Genomic DNA, 19,274 nt, shown 5'->3' on the forward strand with positions numbered 1-19,274 from the left:
CATCTAGAAATCTGTCCATAGGTATCATAATTCCTGCGGCTGGAGTGCAGCTGTAACCCAAATGCTGATGAGGGCCAGCAGCTCGGCATTGCTCCAAGCAAGAGATTGCGTGGAGCAGGCCTAACCACCTGGAAAGATGTGCTGAGACCACCGCACACATCAGTCAGCAAACAGGAAGGGGACTTTCAAATTTGCAAAGGAATGTATGGGGTGGGGCTGACGGTTGGTCACCTGAGGGCAGGGCAGCAGAGTTCAAACTGATGGCCAGAGAGATGAGAACAGGCATCATGGGACACCTCCCTGATGCCAATTGCAGTGTTACAATCACCACAGTGTCTACACTGGCACCACGGCACAGAAAGCTCTATGCCTCTTGTCAAGGTGGTTTTTTTTTTTTTTTTTTTAAGAGCGCTGCATCTGCGTTTCTGTGTACTAGGTGGCTTGGCAGTGTGTACACCTCAGGAGTTACAGTGCTCAAAGCTGCTTTACTGCGCACAAACTTGCCTGTATAGATGGGACCCAAGTGTTTGAAGAATCAGGGCCTTAGTTTTTCAGGATTTGTACAACCAATTTCTTTTATTTTGCTCAGTGCAGCACCTGGTGTAGTCAGTTCACACCTGAAGAGTAAGTGCAAATGCTACCAGATCAGAATGGTATTTTTTTATACCCACTGCACAGGATTTAATGGCCACACAAGGTGTAAGACAGAGAAGAATCAGACCTCCGAGTTTTGCTTTAAACTTTGCATTTGAATTATCCCCACAACTAAAAGATAGATTCAGTCAAAACCAAGGGGAATAATGGGGACGTTTGTGTGGTTTCTATGCAAACCCATATTTTGACCCAGATTTGCTATAAAAGAAGGCTCAGATCAACTGAAGGGTTAGCGAACCTTTCTACAAAACTGAGCTGAGTTTGTTACAAAACCTGTGAAATCAGGTGAATCTCACGTGACCCCATCATGAATATTTTTCCACAGCGCCACTATAAATTTTTTATGAACACTGTACATTAAAATGTAGCAGGTACTAGACACGGCATGAGGCAGGATGTAGACTAGCCGGATCATTGGTTTTATCTGATATGGCAAATCCAATGTTCCCATTTTAAAAAATGCATCTGCTCTCATTTAAAACTCCCGGTTGTCCCCAAGACTTGCTGATGCCTCACTGTGAAAGCTCTGTTTGAGCACCAAGAAATTCCTAAACATCTTTAGTATTAACTTAAGAGACCCTAGTCATCAGAATCCCCTATTTGCTGTGCTCTGATCCCTTGGAATTCTTTACTAAGAGATATTCAGCAGTCTGCCTCCTTTGTGGATTTCCAGTCCAGACTGAAGATTTTGATTTTGCCTTGCTTTCTGGCAGGTATGGTATTTTACATACAGAGCTCTGGGACCTTGTACTAAGGGCACTATATACGTATATGGATTGGCTTGGCTGAATAATTCTTTTTGACTTCCTCAGGCTGTTAATCCTGCATGCCTGTGGTGATAAACCCAGAAAATCCCAGATAATCCTATACAGTATTCAGACAGGGCTGGTAACAGCTATAAATACATATCAGACTGTCAAACACCATTATCATTTAGACAACTCTGCTCTCCCTTCCAAATTACATTAGAATATCCAGGCTTGACTTTAAGTCTCCCCTCACTATCCCTCTTTCTTCCCCTCTTAATAACAGAGTAGCACAAGTTGCTCAGGTTGTGAACAGAATAATGCATGTTTACAGTACTCCCTCTCATTCTGCTATGGACCGATATTTATTCCAGCCCTGCTTCCACATGACTCACAGGCACAGTGAGTGGTTGAATTTTCTTACATAAGCAAATAATTCTTGGCAATTTTAAAACTAAAGCATTCCGCTGCCAAAAGAACTTCTGTTTACCACACAGAACAAATGTTGTTACTATTGCAATTCCAAAAAAGCATCTTAAATATATCCCTTCATGAAAATGCTGTTGTAGCCTTAATGCCTAATTAGATGTATAACAAAAATAACAAAAGATTTTCTCTTTCTTTACAGTTTTAGCTTGGATAATAACCAGAGATAAATAACAGTTTAGTCCTTGCTGTGTTCCACAGCAACATTGCATTGCATATTATTATAATTACCATTGAACTGCAAATCCCTAAAATAGGATGAAAAACGCAATCCCCATTCTGCCCTCCTTCCCTTTTAAATTTCCCCTTAAAAGAAAAGTAGTGACAAATACAAGATATTCTCAAAAAGAACAGGAGTACTTGTGGCACCTTAGAGACTAACAAATTTATTTCAGCATAAGCTTTCGTGGGCTACAGCTCACTTCTTCAGATGCATTGTAGCCCACGAAAGCTTATGCTGAAATAAATGTGTTAGTCTCTAAGGAGCCACAAGTACTCCTGTTCTTTCTGCGGATACAGACTAACACGGCTGCTACTCTGAAACAAGATATTCTGTAACATATAAAGCTCCCCAGACTCCTTCTCTTCTTAATGACAGCAGTGTAAATTGAAAGTGAGGTCAATGGGATTACACCAGTGTTAAACAGGTGTGATGGAATGGAGAAACAGGCCCCATGTTTAAAAGAGTCATATTCTTTTTGGGGCTAATGTTTAAAAAAAAGAAAACCTGAATTCTGTATATTCTGTAATACCCCTAGGTTTGTACACCCAACTTACTGCATGAATATTAAGTACATACAAAATAGTTCTCTAGGCATCTAACATGCATGCAATCACCCAGTTTGGATGCAGTCACTGCAACTGGACACTAAAATGTATGCTCTTGTATACAACAATAGCCATACTGGGTCAGACCAATGGTCCAGCTGGCCCAGTATCCTGTCTTCTGACAGTGGCAGGTGTTTCAATGGGAATGAACAGAACAAGGCAATCATCAGGCAATCCATACCCTGTCATCCAGTCCCAGCATCTGGCAATCAGAGAGTTAAGGACATCCAGACCATGAGGTTGCTAACAGCCATTGATGGACCTATCCTCCAAGAAAGTATCTAATTATTTTTTTAATCCAGTTATAGTTTTGGGTTTTACAACATCCTCTGCCAACAAAGTTCCACAGGTTGACTATGAATTGTGTGAAGAAGTACTTTCTTTTGTTTGTTTTAAACCTGCTGCCTATTAATTTCATTAGGTGACCCCTATTTCTTGTGTTATGTGAAGGGGTAAATAACACCTCCTAATTCACTTTCTCCACACCATCCATGATTTTAAAGACCTCAGTCATGTCCCTCCCTTAGTCATCTTTTTTTTCCAAACCAAACTGAATAGTACCAGTCTTTTTAATCTCTCTTCATATGGAAGTGTTCCATACCTTTAATCATTTTTGTTGGTCTCCTGTACCTTTTCCATTTCTAATTTTTTTTTGAGAAGGGTCAAACAGAACTACACACAGTATTCAAGGTGTGGGTGTACCATGGATTTATACAGCAGCATTATTATATTTACTGTCTTATCTATCCCTATAGTAATGGTTCCTAACATTGTTAGTTTTTTTGACTGTCTCTGCACATTAAGTGGATATTATCAGAGAATTATCCACAATGACTCCCCAATCTCTTTCTTGAGTGGAAGCAGCTAAATTAACCCCCATCTTTTTGTATGTTGGAATTATGTTTTCCAATGTGCGTTACTTTGCATTTATTAACACTGAATTTCATCTGCCATTTTATCAGAGAGGTAGCCATGTTAGTCTGGTTCTGTAAAAGCAGCAAAGAATCCTGTGGCACCTTATAGACTAACAGACGTTTTGCAGCATGAGCTTTCGTGGGTGAATGCCCACTTCCACTCTTGCATCCGACTAAGTGGGCATTCACCCACGAAAGCTCATGCTGCAAAACATCTGTTAGTCTATAAGGTGCCACAGGATTCTTTGCTGCATCTGCCATTTTGTTGCTCAGGCTGCCAGTTTTATGAGATCCTGTGACACTATGCCTATATTCTTCATAGAAATATTGTTATACGATTATAGCATATCTAAGATGTATTTTATGCAAGATAGGTCATGTGAGATCATTGGAAAGGTTATGATTTACTGAATATGATTATCCTATTTGTATGCATGTATCATTTCTGTATCTGAAGTTAGGAATATTAACTTTTTATCAGTTACAAGTGGGTTTACACCTGGGGAACACCCACCAGACAGAATACACTCAGCCTGGATGGGCTACAAGGAAGAATAATACGTCTTTGAAGACGCGAATTTCCCACCTTCCTGAGCAGCTTTCCTGGGATGCCCCAAACTCCTCTGACTCATGGCTGCTTTGATACTGCAGGGTCGTGTGCTCTCATCACATGGTACTGAACTCCTTGATAGAATACCAGTATTTTTCCATGGGGGCAGGGAAACCACACTGGAAAACAAAGGGTTTCCACTATCTGTAAAACCTATTTAAGGCCGGGGAGTGATTTAATTGCTAGGAAGAGATGGAATCCACCTAACAAGGAGAGAGAAGAGCATCTTCGCAGGCTTGCTAACCTAGTGAGGAGGGCTTTAAACTAGGTTCGCCGGGGGGTGATGACCTAAGCCTGGAGGTAAGTGGGGAAGTGGGATACCGGGAGGAAACACAAGGAGGAGGGTGCAACGGGGGAGGCCTCCTGATTCATACTGAGAAAATAGGGCAATTGGCTAGTTATCTTAGATGCCTGTACATGAAGGCAAGAAGCCTGGGAAACAAGCAGGAAGAATTGGAAATCTTGGCACAGTCAAGGAAGTATGATGTGGTTGGAATAACAGAGACTTGATGGGGTAACTCACATGACTGGAGCACTGCCATGGATGGGTATAAACTGTTCAGGAAGGACAGGTGGGGGAGAAAAGATGGAGTAGTTGCACTGTACATAAGGGAGCAGTATGATTGCTCAGAGCTCCAGTATGAAACTAGAGAAAAGCCTGTTGAGAGTCTTTGGGTTAAGTTTAGAGACCCAAGCAAAAAGGGTGACGTCATGGTGGGTGTCTGCTATAGACCACCAGACCAGGAGGATGAGGTAAATGATGCTTTCTTTGGACAACTAACAGAAGTTTCCAAATCAGAGGCCCTGGTTTTCATGGGGGACTTCAATCACCCTGACATCTGCTAGGAGAGCAATACAGCAGTGCACAGATAATCCAGGAAGTTTTTGGAGAGTGTTTGGGACAACTTCCTGGTGCAAGTGCGGGAGGAACCAATTAGTAGCCATGCTCTTCAACCTGCTGCTCACAAACAGGGAAGAATTGGTAGGGGAAGTAGAAGTGGGTGGCAACCTGGGCAGCAGTGACCATGAGATGGTCCATGTTTGGGATCCTGATAAAAGGAATAAAGAAGAGCAGCAGAATATGGACCCTGGACTTCAGAAAAGCAGACTTTGACTCCGTCAGGAAACTGATGGGCAGGATCCCCTGGGAGGCTAATATGAGGGATAAAGGAGTCCAGGAGAGCTGGCTGTATTTTAAAGAAGCCTTAATTGAGGGCACAGGAACAAACCATCCCGATGTGCAGAAAAAAATAGCAAATGTGGCAGGTAACCAGCATGGCTTAACAGAAAAAACTTCTGTGAGCTTAAACACAAAAAGGAAGGTTACAAGAAGTGGAAACTTGGACAGATGACTAGGAAGGAGTATAAAAATATTGCTTGAGCAAGCAGGGGTGTAATCAGGAAGGCCAAAGCACAATTGGAGTTTGTAGAGCTGCGGGACCCACCCCTGCGGCGTCTCCTGCTGGTCGTTTCAGGGAATTAGCTCTCTAGCCATCAGAGCGCTCCCTGCAGGCCAGTGTCCTGCTGCCACTTGGCCCCCATGTCCCTCCCAGACCCGGTGCCCCATTATCTGGGGTGCTGCCCCCTGGCAGTAACCCCTTTTCCTCAGGATCTCCCCTCTCTGGGGAACCCCCAACCCTCTAATCCCCACCTTGCCTCAGTCTGGGCTACTTCCAGTCATCACTAAGCCCCCACTCACTGGGGCAGACTGCAATGTAAAAACCACTCATCATAGGCAAGGGGGTTCAGACCTGCTGTCTTCTTCTGCCTCCCAGTACCTCTGTGGGACCAGGCCCTGCAGCGTGGGGAGTTGCCAGCAGAACTTCCCTGCTCCTCTGGCCTTTCCCCAGTGCTACTTCACTTCAAGTACCATTTCTGCAGGCAGCCAGGCCCTGCTCTCTCCCAGCCGGGAGAAAGACTTCTTCTGGGCCTTTGGCTCACAGCCTTTTTATACAGGCCAGATGTGGCCCAGCTGTAGCCGCTTCCCCAATCAGCTCAGCTTTTCCCCTGCCACAGCCCTCTCCCAGGGCTGTTTTAAGCCCTTCAGGGCAGGAGCAGGGTAGCCACCCTGCTACACAGTTGCAGCTAGTAAGGGATGTGAAGGGTAACAAGCAGCACTGGAATGGGTTACCTATGGAGGTGGTGCAGTCTCCATCCTTAGAGGTTTTCAAGGCCCAGCTTGACCAAGCCCTGTCTGGGATGATTTAGTTGGGGTTGGTCCTGCTTTGAGCAGGGGATGGGACTAGACGACCTCCTGAGGTCTCTTCCAACCCTAAAATTCTATGATTGTAATCAGACTTCATTCTTCACCGAATCCCCACCAGGATGACTGCTGGAAATGTCTAAGAAACAAAGAAGTGGGGAGAAGAGCAGAGTCCAGGCTGGGAATATGTCTGGCCTGTTAAAGAAATGTCTGGAGTTTTAAGCTGCAAGCAAGAGCAGCTTGCCTTCAAGAAACTCTGCAATCGCCTAAAACAACATTTAGGGTGAGAAATTACTGCTTGTAACCAGTTTCTTTAGTATTAAGCTTAGCTTGTGTGTTTGTTTCATTTGCTGGGTAATCTGCTTTGATCGGTTTGCTAACCCTTATAATCACTTACATTATATCTTTTGTAGTTAACACACTTGTTTTTGTTTTCTCTGAAACCAGTTTGTGAAATTCATAACTGAGGGGGGTGAGGGAGGAAGCTGTGCATATCTTCCTCCATATTGAGGGTAGGAGCAAATTTTATGAGCTTACACTGTACAGTTCTCTGGGCAGTGCAGGATGGGTTGTGCAGGAGGTCAGACTAGATGACCATAATGGTCCCTTCTGACCTTAAGTCTATGAATCTATGATACAATGTTGGTTTTACCCTCCAGAAGGGGTGTGCACTTGAGTACCGGGCAATTTCCTAGCTGAGTCATCCCATGCAGAGCTGATTTCAGTGTCTGTATCTTTCTGCAGCTCGATGTGTCCTTACCTCTGTGTGCGCACTGGAGGAGGCTTGAGGACCTTTTGTTTCATTTGCAAACACCACATTAAATGCAGTAGTGCTGTGACAATGTCTATATCTCTAGCTGGGAGCACATTTAATGCATTGTATATTAAAAAGTTGACACTATTGCATTAGCAAGGTGAGGCCCTACTTATGTTGATTCTATTGCGTATTATATTATATGTGTGAGAGATATACTCACCTAAACATAACCCAGTAGCCTGGATCAAGAGGAGTATGACCAGTGTCACGGTCTGCTCTTTACCCTCCTCCGACCCAGTTTCTCCACTGACCTCTTTCTCCTCTTTCTGCCCTATAAAAAGTTCCTTGTGTGGCATTATGACATCACAGATAAGTCAGCCAATCATCTCCCTCTTCCATCTCTCTTTTCTGTCATCTCCCCTGAATACGTGATTGGGGCATTGGACAGAGAATTCATGTGTCTTTGTACATGAAGTACTTTTGGCAGCAGTACTCACCCAGAAGCCAGCCTCCCTGGGTCTCATCACTCTTATGGTACCTCTGGAGTCCTGAGCACGGTAGCATAGGAGTCATGATTGGATTCTGACTTCCTGATTACCTCAGTAGTAAAGAAAATTGCCATCTCAGATGGGTCATGTGGGAAGTAGTGTTTCTCTTGTAGGTCATATTCTACAGTCTGGATGGCTTCAAGGGATGGGAGTAACACTCAGAAGGTAAAGGACAGATGTGAATTGTGCCATACCATAACATTCCTATAAAATGAAGTGAGCCCATGGCCAGGATCCCTAAGACGATGGGACTTGAATGGGCACTTAGAGGAAATGGTGCTGCTTGGGTCATATTCTCCACGTTAGCCTTCAGTTTGTCACAGAGATACTGGATTGAGCAATGGCTGAGAGAACACAGGAGTAAGGAATAACAGCAGCGGTGGCTTAGGATGCTGTGGGAGCAATGAAGAAGGCTCTGAATTTGCCTCCTGAAATGTTACAAAGGCCATAAAAATTGCCCCTGCTTTGAAGTATTGTTGGTTAGAAAAGGCTTCTCAGAAATGCTGCATTCTTCCTAAGCTGGTGCATCTTCAAAGAGCCTGCAGAAAGAGTGACAGCCACTTAAATCTGAACAGAAAGAAGAACCAGGCTATGTCTGGCTTCAGGCACTGCAGGTTCTAAAGTAGATAGGGCTTCACAGTCATTGTCATTATTTTCAAAGAATCTTAGACTCATTTCAATGAGATAAAAAGAGGGTGAAATAGCCGGAAAAATCTGTTTAAGGTTTTGGCCCTGCTACTTTTTTATATCTTTATTTTAAAGTTATATATTGATATGGAAGGAGACTGATATAGAGGTTGCTCCTAAGGAATTATACCATATTCACTCCAACCTCATTATTTTGAGCTTAAATTTCTCATGCAGATCAGAAATATTGTTTTTAAGTTACAGAAATGTCAGCCATATTGGAATTAATCAACTATAATTAAGATACCTGGTTTCAAAATGTCAGAAAATATTTTTTATTATCTATGCTTGGATAATTTGGCCTGTAGAAAGTCGTGAAGTGCTACACTGGCTGACCCCTACACCTAGATAAAGCTCATTGTAGGGTTGGTGGCTTGGTGTGGGAATATCAAAATACATTTTTAATATCTACTGTACTTCTAAGGCCTCTATCACCAAAGTATCTGGGCCCTCACAGTCTAATATATTTACACTCACACCACTCCTGTCAGACAGGAAAGCACTATTATCCCCATTTTAGTAATGGGAAACTGAGGCACAGAGAGACCAAGTCATAGAATATCAGAGTTAGAAGGGACCTCAGGAGATCATCTAGTCCAACCTCCTGCTCAAAGCAGGACCAATCCCCAGACAGATTTTTGCCCCAGATCCCTAAATGGCCCCCTCAAGGATTGAATTCACAACCCTGGGTTTAGCAGGCCAATGCTCAAACCACTGAGCTATCCCTCCCATGGCAAGGTCATACAGGAAATCTGTGGCTCAACAGGGAATTAAACCTGGGTCTCCCAAGTCCCAGGCTAGTACCCTAATTCGCTTCCTTACTCACTAAGGCCTGGTCTACACTAGGACTTTAATTCCAACCGTCCACACCAGGAAGCCATTTAATTGTGCACCACTCTGTTGACGCTCTGGACAGCAGTCCGAGCTTGGATTCTCTGGCCAGCCACACAGGAAATGAATTCATTTTCCTGTCTGGGCGGTTTGAATCTGCACCTGCAACGATGCAGAGCTCTCCAGCAGAGGAGTCCGGGCAATCCCAGAATAGAAAGAGGTCCCCAGCATGGACTGACCGGGAAGTCCAGGATCTGATCGCTGTAAGGTCTCTAAAGCCATGAAAGACAAAGGATACAGCCGGGATGCGATGCAGTGCCGTGTGAAAGTGAAGGACCTAAGACAAGGGTATCCCAGACATGCCGCTTCTACGAGGCACTGCATGCCATTCTAGGTGGGTCTGCCACCAGTGCCCCACCAGTGACGGTGGACTCCGAGGACGGAATAGTGTGACAGTTCCTGTTCGCCGATGGGGAAGATGAGGAAGGGTCTTTAGACACTCCCGCTTTCCCTGACAGCCAGGATCTCTTCATCACCCTCACAGAGATCCCCTACCAACCGTCCCCGCGTTAACCAGGACTCGGAATCAGGGAAGGATCATGCTACAAACAGGGAAACATTTATTTTTTAAGAAACAGGGATTTATATAAAAATAGAAATACTATATAAACATTTTTAAATATGAAACTAAACAAACAGCAGGTCTACACAAACAGCAATGGAGCAATAGTCCTCTGGGGATATTTCAAAAAGCTCTCAGAGAGCAGCTGGAAAAGCCTCAGCAAGAGGTTTCTTGGGAGAGGTGCTTTATTCATGCCATCCTCAGGTAGAGGGGACCATCGCCTCTACGAGCATGGCAGCGTAGGGTCCTGGTCTGTGCAGGGCTTCTATTAACATCCGCTCTCTCTGACACGCCTCAGGGTGATGTCGTTGTGGAAGTGCTGCATCTAATTAGTGGAATTAGTGTACTGTTACTATTGTGCATGGTAGACTTTTACTTTGCATAAGAATGACCCTCGCTTAACAGAGTTTTACTTTGCATAAGAATGACCCTCGCTTAACAGAGTTTTACTTTGCATAAGAATGACCTCGCTTAACAGAGTTTTACTTTGCATAAGAATGAAACAGCCACTTGTGGCAGGCCTCAGAGGAAAAGCATACAGGGGTCTTTCCGTTCACTGGCGGGAGATGCATCTTTTCTGCTTTGCACATTGCCTCCAGCAGGAGAGCACAGCTAAGCACTAACTGATAAGCACTCTGTACTGTAAGGCTTACCAGGACTTTGTGCAAGAGGATGCAGCTATCTTTCCAGTGCAATGGCGCCGCCAATGAGCGTATTCGAAATCTCGGACTAGGTCTGAGATCTCCTGAGACTTGGTTCCCTCTTTGGTCTTGTTCACTGAAACTGACTAGACTGTGTTTACTGTTGGCAAACATGTATGTGTTCAAGGAAATCACCTACTTTTTCACATCACACAGCAAAAGACAAGGGACGACATGTTCCAGGAACTGATGGCCAGCTCCAGAGCGAGGCGGCAGAGCAGAGACAGTCGAGGAGAGCCTGTGTCAGCAGCATCGCACACACCTGGAACGGGAGGATAGGTGGCGGCAGGAAGACCAGCAGGCGACTCAAACGCTGCTTGGTCTAATGATGTAGATGTTCTGCAAGACCCTGCAGTGCATCTGCAACCGCCCTCCAACGCCAAGAAGTCCTGTCCCCCTCACCCAAAGTGACAAGACGGAGGGGTAGGGGCCGTGAGAACTGTCCCTGCAAATTTGTACAAGCTCTTTCTTTACAGCATCAACCAGTCCCAACTCCAAGTTCAAACCCCACTGTGTATTACATTATTAAAAGCGGTTTGGTGTTACTCTGGTGTCAGAAGACTTTCTGTTGTTCTGTGGGGGGGGGGGGGTAATTGTAATGTCACTGCATAGCCCACAGTGCCATGCTACAGACTTGGCTGCAGGGTCAACTGCAGGGCACACACAGACTGCAGTCACTAGGCACCAGGGACAGTCTGTGTGGTGTATGCTGCCCGGGTCTTTCCTTGAGGTGTATGCTTGTGCAGGGTCCTGGTGCCTGACATCCCCGAATGTAAAGGCAGGCTTCCCTTCACATGCATTTGGACCGTAGTCACGATCCTCCCCGGTGCCCGAGCCCCAAAAATAGACCTCATCCAGGGGCAGATACTCACCCTTCCCCACACCCCTCACCTTCCAACGCCCAAACCCACAGCCGTCATGGTAACCCCTATCCCTTCCTGCACACCCACCCATCAGTGCACACCTTAACCAGCACAGAATGCTTCCATGTTTCAACGAATAAACAGAAATGCAAAGTCAACGAAAGATTTATTATTAATTACTAAAACATGTCCTTAGTTTTAAAACGTCCTTGGGAAGTGGGGAAAACTTGGTTTATGATCAGGCTCTCTTAAAATCAAGTGGACAGTCACAGGTTACCCTGCTCTTCAAAGCCTCCCTGATGCATATCGCGGATATTCTCTCAGCACGGGTGTCTGGCTGATCGTAAACAGCAGCCAGGCGATTTGCCTCAACCTTGCTCTCACAGAGATTGTGGAGCACACAGCAAGCAGCAATAACTACGGGATATTCTTTTCGCTGATGTCCGAGCGAGTCAGTAAGGTCCGCCATCTCCCCACCACCATTCTGCACTTGCTCAGCCGGTAGTTGAAGAGTTCCTTTTCAGTGTCCAAGGTGCCTGTATAGGGCTTCATGAGCCAGGGCATTAGCGGGTAGGCCGGGTCCCCGAGGATCACTGTAGGCATCTGCACATCCCCAACCGTTATTTTGTGGTCCGGGAAGAAAGTGCCTGCCTGGAGGCGTCTAAACAGACCAGAGTTCCTGAACACACGCGTCATGAACCTTGCCCGCCCACCCGACGTTGATGTTGGTAAAACGTCCCCTATGGTCCACCACAGCTTGCAGCACCATTGAAAAGTAGCCCTTCGGTTAATGTACTCGCTGGCCTGGTGGGCTGGTGCCAGGATAGGGATGTGAGTCCCATCTATAGCCCCACCGCAGTTTGGGAATCCCATCGCGCGAAGCCATCTATGATGACCTGGACATTTCCGACAGTCACTACCTTTGAGAGCAGTTGCTCAACGATTGCGTGGGCTACTTGAATGACAGCAATCCCACGGTAGATTTGCCCACGCCAAAGTGGTTCGCTACTGACCGGTAGCTGTCTGCTTCTGCACAGTCAGGGCTGCTCGCATCCTTGTGTCCTGGCGCTTCAGGGCAGGGGACAGCAAGTCACACAGTTCAAGGAAAGTGCCCCGCATCCTGAAGTTTCGCAGCCACTCTGTGTCATCCCAGACCTGCAGCACTATGCGGTCCCACCAGTCTGTGCTTGTTTGCCCAGAATCGCCGTTCCACACCATTAACTTGACCCATTGCCACCATGATCTCCACTGCCCGAGGTCTGCGCCACTCTCCTCACCCTCAGCATCTGACTGTGGAAGAGGTGGACGATAACGAGTTGACAATGGCCATAAGTGCAGCGATGATGCTCCATGCTCGCAGTGCTGTGGCGCCCAGCATGCATTGGGGTGAAATTGAATGTGGACTCAGAAGTTCGAATTTGTGTATTTAGTATGGATACACAAATTCGACTTATTAAGGTCGAATCCACAAATTCGACTTAAGTAGATTCGAAATAGTCCTGTAGTGTAGACAAGCCCTAAGAATTTGAAAGTAGCATACTGCATTTTCAGAATACACATTGTATTTTATGGAACTTATGTTTATTTTCTCTGTACTATACCTTTAAATTTCTAAATCTACCTTTCTGCAGGACCAGCTGCCATTTTGTAAACCATAGTGGATGCACCATTTTAGAGAGGAAACAGACACTACTCTGTTCTGAAATGAGGATTTAGCTCTTGTTACTTTCTAGTTTTGATGTTCCCTTAAACTAAAATAATTCATTCAGACTGGCAATATATGATTGCTTTTTTATATGTGGAAATACTTGTGCTTACCTTCTTGATTTCAGTGCCCATGTCCAGTAATTGCACATTTTAAAGAAGGCCAGTTTTAACATTTCATGCTTTGGAGCTACAAAAAAATCTCCTTCCACACCATATATAGACTATAGCTGGCCAAATTATGCTGTGCTATATGGGCGAGGAAATGAAATGGAAAGAATAACTTCTCAAACACTATAGGAGACCAAGAATGTGTATACACACACACACACACACACACACTTATTTTCTGGGGAAAATATACACATTTATTACAGATTTAGCTACAGTTATTAGTATCTGTAACAAGGTGCAGAGGTACTGCCTGGTCTCCAGTGAACAAAGGGTTAATTCCAGCTCACTTCACAATCCACTTTTATGTGCAATAGTGAAGGAGATGGGTGAAAGGGCAGAATCTTCCTCACCCTGGAGTGACATGGCACTGAACTGAACCCCACACTAGACAGATTTCTATTTACTCTTTTTGGTAAGTCTTAACTTAATTTTATTTCTTGCTCCAGAGGTGACCTTTAAGGAAGAGACCTTGCTAGCTGGTTTCTTCTGAATCAATCCTCAAGTTTACCTGGACATAACATAATCCAGCCACTTACAAAATATTCAGCTACAGGGTTTGTCTGGGTCACTCAAAATCTGACCAAAAACCATACTGTGAGCCAAGGTAAATTCCGGGAGAAAGAGGCACACGCAGAGACAGAAAAACGCTAATCTTGTTTTGTCCCCATGACAAGATGAATAGAAGTTTGCACAATTTAAAGGAGTTGAATTTGCCCAGTGGGAAGACCAGCTGAAAAATAATATTGTCCTATAATCCAAACACAAAATATAAATAAAATAAACACAATTCTTCACTTTATGCTGGTGTCTGTACTTCTGACTTGGATCATGTTATACCTCTCAAATGAAATCAATAATGTTTAATAATAATTTAAGCACGCTTCCTAAGAGACAGAATTGAGTCAAGAATGAGACTTTTTTTTTTCTTTTTCCTTGTGGAACTCCTGCTTGTTGTCTAACACGAGAAAGAGTATTTATTAAATATGGGCCCAAACTTGGAAGTGTGGCCCCATCTCTAATATCAATTAACGAGGCACCAGGGTCCAATCAAAGAGAATGTTGACCTTTTTAAGTTCCAGTGTAGGACATTCTGTCCATCTGTGCAGGTTAGCCAAGGAGAGTGACAACTGGAACAGAAAGACAGTTTATATCTATGGTGAAATAAAGAAATAGATCAGTGTGCCATCTTTAACCAGTACAGTCTATCTGCCAATAATATCTCCTGTTAACATATACTGTACGTAAAAATGAAATCACCACTTTATGTACAGAGTGGTTAGCCGTCCCTTCCATGACTGCTTAGACCTGGGCAGGGCACAGGGATACCCTGTCTGATGACACTGGGTAGCACAAGCTAGGACGTACAGAGGCAGGGTAGGTCTGTGTTTCCAGTGGCCTCAGTACAGTAGCCTCTTTGCATCTCCAGTTATAAAACCGAATCCTATCTTTTCTCTACCATGAAAAGTACACCACTATGGAGAACTAAGGTACCCTAAGAAAAGGAATAGCAGCTGGTGACTGATGATTTAAAGCAGGGATCGGCAACCTTTCAGAAGTGCTGTGCCGAATCTTCATTTATTCACTCTAATTTAAGGTTTCGCGTGCCAGTAATACCTTTTAATGTTTTTAGAAGGTCTCTTTCTATAAGTCTATAATATATAACTAAACTATTGTTGTATGTAAAGTAAATATGGTTTTTAAAATGTTTAAGAAGCTTCATTTAAAATTAAATTAAAACACAGAGCCCCCCGGACTGGTGGCCAGGACCCAGACAGTGTGAGTGCCACTGAAAATCGGCTCGCGTGCTGCCTTCGGCACCCGTGCCATAAGTTGCCTACCCCTGATTTAAAGACATGACTAAGAGACCCAAATTCCACTTCTACCTGTGTCCCAGTGAGAGTTGTACATGAGCATCACTTTGAGCAAAGCCTCCAGCTTATGCAGTAGGGGTCAAATTCATTCCTGGTAAAATTTCATTGGGTCAAATTCAGCCCTGGCATAAGTTGTGTTTCTCCATTGCTTAAACCCCTCTGAATGTTTCCTAGATTTCAGTGGGTTTATATGAAGAATGAATTTCACCTGAGCACTCCTGGCAAGATTTAAGCATGAGCTAAACTGACTCTCCTAAGACAGAAAGAGAAAGAAAAATATACACCAGGGATATATTGTAAAATGTGCCTTTGGCTCTCTGGAGAGAAATTAAACTCAGAATCCTTGGTTCCTAGAGAGGACCAGGATATGTTGTAGGCAGAATTTGACAGACTTCCAGATAGGTCATTCTCCAGTTCTCTGCTTAAACATGTGTGTCTCTGATCACACAACAGGTTCTAAGTGGGAAGGCAAACTACAAGTCAGCCTACTGCAATATCAGTGTTGCCGACTCTTGCATTTTTATCTTGAGTCTTGCAATGTTTGGTGTTTTCCTTAAAGTCCCAGATATTGGAGTCAGGTAACTTCTTGGAATCTCAGCTCTCTCTCTTTCCCTTTTTTTTTTATTATTTAAGAAAGAGCACATTTTTAGCCTTGGTGATTGTGGGAAAAGCTTGGAAAATTACTCGAGTGACTCTTAAAGGCTCAGAAACCAAAAAGGCAAGTAAGAAGAACTCCAAACTTAATTTTAAAATTCTCACAATTTTTAAGCCAATCTCCATGTTGGGGAACCTAACTCATGATTTTTGAGCATTCTGGGTGGCAATACTTAACACAATACATTTAAATCCTCAAACCAAGGAAAAAATTATATTAACATCCATAACAAAATAATCAAGCCTCCCTTTTACAAGCTAGCAGTTAAATATTTGCTGGCACCACTCCCAAACCAAACCTCCTATGTCCTAGACTTTGAACCCTCAGTGCTGTTACTCTCAAATGAAGTTCAAATACACCATGCTATCAAAACTGCTTTTTCCTTGGGCCTACCCATTAGGACAGATCAAACTTCACAGTGATCTGCTTTTATAATAAACCACTTTGCCCTCTGCACAATCGCCACTCACAAGTAGAATAGAATTGCAGTTCTCATTGAGCAAGGCTGCAGATGGAACTACCGTTGTCTATCCCCCATACCATTAAAGTGGCAGATAATGGAGAAAACAGCAGCTTTGGGGTCCAAATAGCCTGATATTCCCCCATTCACCGTCTCTAATATATCATAAATTATACTAAACACACACACACACGACTCACCCACCATCATCTCCATGTTCCATGTCTTTCAGAGCTTTTTAATTTTTTTAATAGGAAATGCTTAGAACCACTTTAACCATCATCATATTAAATAACATTAATCTAATCAGCTTTTAAATAAGCCAATTATCCTTTATACAGATTAGGACTAAATATTAATTAAATGATGTAGCTTAGACATGTCTTTTTCTCAGAAAAAGTGAAAAGCAAATTTTAATGCCTCCCTGTATATATTCACTGCTGATGGATGTCCTTTTCTGCTGACTATCATGAATCACTGTAATTTTTTTCCCTTCCCTATTTCCTCCCTCCCCTTCTTTGTAAGGTAATAACATCATATCTTCAGCATTCTTCTAAGGTGAATATACTCAATTTTACTATGTGCCTCATATGAGACCTTAAGTAACAAAGAATCCTGTTTGTACTTCATGAGCATTAAAAATTCTACAGCATTCATGGTAAAAGTAGTGAATTCTTGTCCGAAATGTCCTCTTCTCCCACTCCTGCGCAATGCACTAGTTGGGCTGCCTCCCTCTGTCCATGAAAGCTACATTTTCATTGTGTTATTTGCACTCTGGGTTTCTTTGAGAGGAATGTATTTTAATATAAGATATTATGCTATAAACACTGCCTCCAAAATGTTCAACCCACATGTCTACTCACAGGTAATGGGAAAATGTTTGTTTATGATCTGGTAATATCCAAAGACCTTTAAGTAAATAATCAAATACCCATAAACACAAATTCCCTTTAAAGCATAGAAAAATGAAAGGGAGAAAGAGAACCTGCATGTTACTTATCTCTTTGTCTAGACAAAAAGAAACACTTTGACCATCTGCTTTCCTCTAGCCTTTTATAAACTTTTCCTCCCTTTTTGATTAAAATTTCTAAACATACTTTTCCCAACTGGATAACTTTTGTGCATCCGCCTCAAGCACTGTATGATCTACTCATCTATTTCTCTTTTTACCCTTTTCCCTTACTATAACTTAGAAATGGTCTCCACATTTCAATGAAACCTTCCGTTTTAGAATTTCCGAAAACCATCTTGCCAACCTCCAAAATTTATTATTCTAAATATTCATTAGGCTTCAAGGGAATGCATTATGTGATCATCATAAAGAAAACCTTGCAATTGTCATGCAGTTAAAGAAAATATTAGAACACAAAATGGAAACAAATTACAATAAAGAGACTGAATTGCCTCAAGGGGGAAGGAAGAAGGGCAATGGCCATTAAGAGATACTTAGGGAGGTTACATGCCAGGATAGGGAGTCAGGGGAAGGGAGGGGAAGTGAAGGGAAAGTGTCTCCTAAATGGCACAATCTGGTCCTATGCATACTGTGGCCTAAAAAATATTGCAGCAAATTCATGATACAAGACTGCTTCAGTAATCTGTGATTGCAATATTTACTTGTGTAGCTAGGTATATACTTATATGTACCCACCCTGTAAAACCCCTTTGAAACACAAACTTCCCTGCCAGCATACAAAATAATTAGCTGATTGAATCTCTCTAAAAATACAAAATTACTTAAGTGCCAAATACATAACCAACAAGGGCACACTGTAACTGATGTATTTATAGATAAAGCATGCAAGTTCTCACTGGATCATATGGACTATTCATTTGACTAAACTTTGGAAATTTGGGAAGATTTGGTTGAGATTAAATTCCTCTCCCTCAAACGGATTGGCCTATTCCTTCTAGCCAAAAACTGAAAAAAAAATTGAGGTTTTTTGCTTGTTTTTAGTGTATTTCTCATTTTTACATTCCATGGGGGGGAGGGGGACAGTGTTTATTTTGGGGGAGCAGAGGGAATCACTAAAGAAAACTCCCTGATCAGTCTAAAATTTATACTCTAATATTGAAAGAATATAGTATAAAAAAGCAGTTCTTACACACAACAGCCAGTGTACTAGACCCCTAACATCACACAGGAGTCAGTCAAAGGACTTCTGAATGTTCAGATTTTCCCAATGCCTTACAATTGCAAAAATACCTTGACTGAATAAGGGCCTGACACAAAGTCCATTGATTTCAATAGGCATCAGATCATGACCTAATTGTGCCCTGGTAAAATTCATTGTTCAATAAATAACAATGGCTAATATTTACATAGGGCCCAAATTCTGCACAGAGTAATAGTGAGCGCAACCCCAGTAGAAAGTACATAGGGGACACTAGCTCAAGGCATCTTAAATGACTTTTCTTACACTGCCTGCAGTAGTTATCAGTACTGCTTTATTGATCTGCGCACATTCCTTCATGGCTCCCATTTATATTTAGCACATTTGAAAAAGGAAACCTAGCTTTTAAAGGTGATGCTGAAACAGTGTAATTAAATGCAAATCTTACCCTCACACAATATTATCAAGGTAGAGAAATCACAAAGTACGGAAAGTCAAAAAATATAAGGTTCCTATAGCAATGACAACTCAGCAGGATACACAGAACTAGCACTTACGCTATAATAAGGTCATTAAAGAAGCCATGTAAAGAAAGTAAGAACTTCTTCAAATGATGGAACAAAGGTGCTAGTACAAGGCTGTTTTTGAACTTAGGTAACTCCCACAATGCAGTCCAAACTGCGTTTCTAACATGCCATGATGATACAGCTGTTCGTGTGAAGGGTGACCTAGATGAGTGATGGCAGATCTGTCACTATATTACATTCATCCCAAGGGGACTTCTGCATCTGTAATATATTAAAGTATTTTTCTGGCACTTCTAGAACTACTGAAGTAGGTGAGTGTCAC

At 43.0% G+C, this 19,274-nt stretch overlaps 1 protein-coding gene and 1 long non-coding RNA gene across 2 annotated transcripts in view; one reads left to right on the forward strand and one right to left on the reverse strand.

Annotated features, from left to right (window-relative positions):
- LOC120407304 overlaps nt 1-7,554 on the reverse strand; it is a 47,893-nt gene extending 40,339 nt beyond the window's left edge. Inside the window, exon 1 of the mRNA XM_039542813.1 lies at nt 7,419-7,554. Within this exon, the coding sequence (XP_039398747.1) occupies nt 7,419-7,554 (136 nt within the window). The remainder of the gene's footprint in view (nt 1-7,418) is intronic.
- Nucleotides 7,555-7,592: 38 nt separating this feature from the next.
- On the forward strand, nt 7,593-14,127 carry LOC120408481. The gene is made up of 2 exons (XR_005600716.1): nt 7,593-7,911; nt 13,775-14,127. It is a non-coding gene; the product is annotated as an uncharacterized LOC120408481 (long non-coding RNA).
- The last annotated feature ends 5,147 nt before the right edge of the window (nt 14,128-19,274 follow it).

This window comes from Mauremys reevesii, linkage group 6 (assembly GCF_016161935.1).
Source record: "Mauremys reevesii isolate NIE-2019 linkage group 6, ASM1616193v1, whole genome shotgun sequence".
Lineage (NCBI taxonomy): Eukaryota > Metazoa > Chordata > Testudines > Geoemydidae > Mauremys > Mauremys reevesii.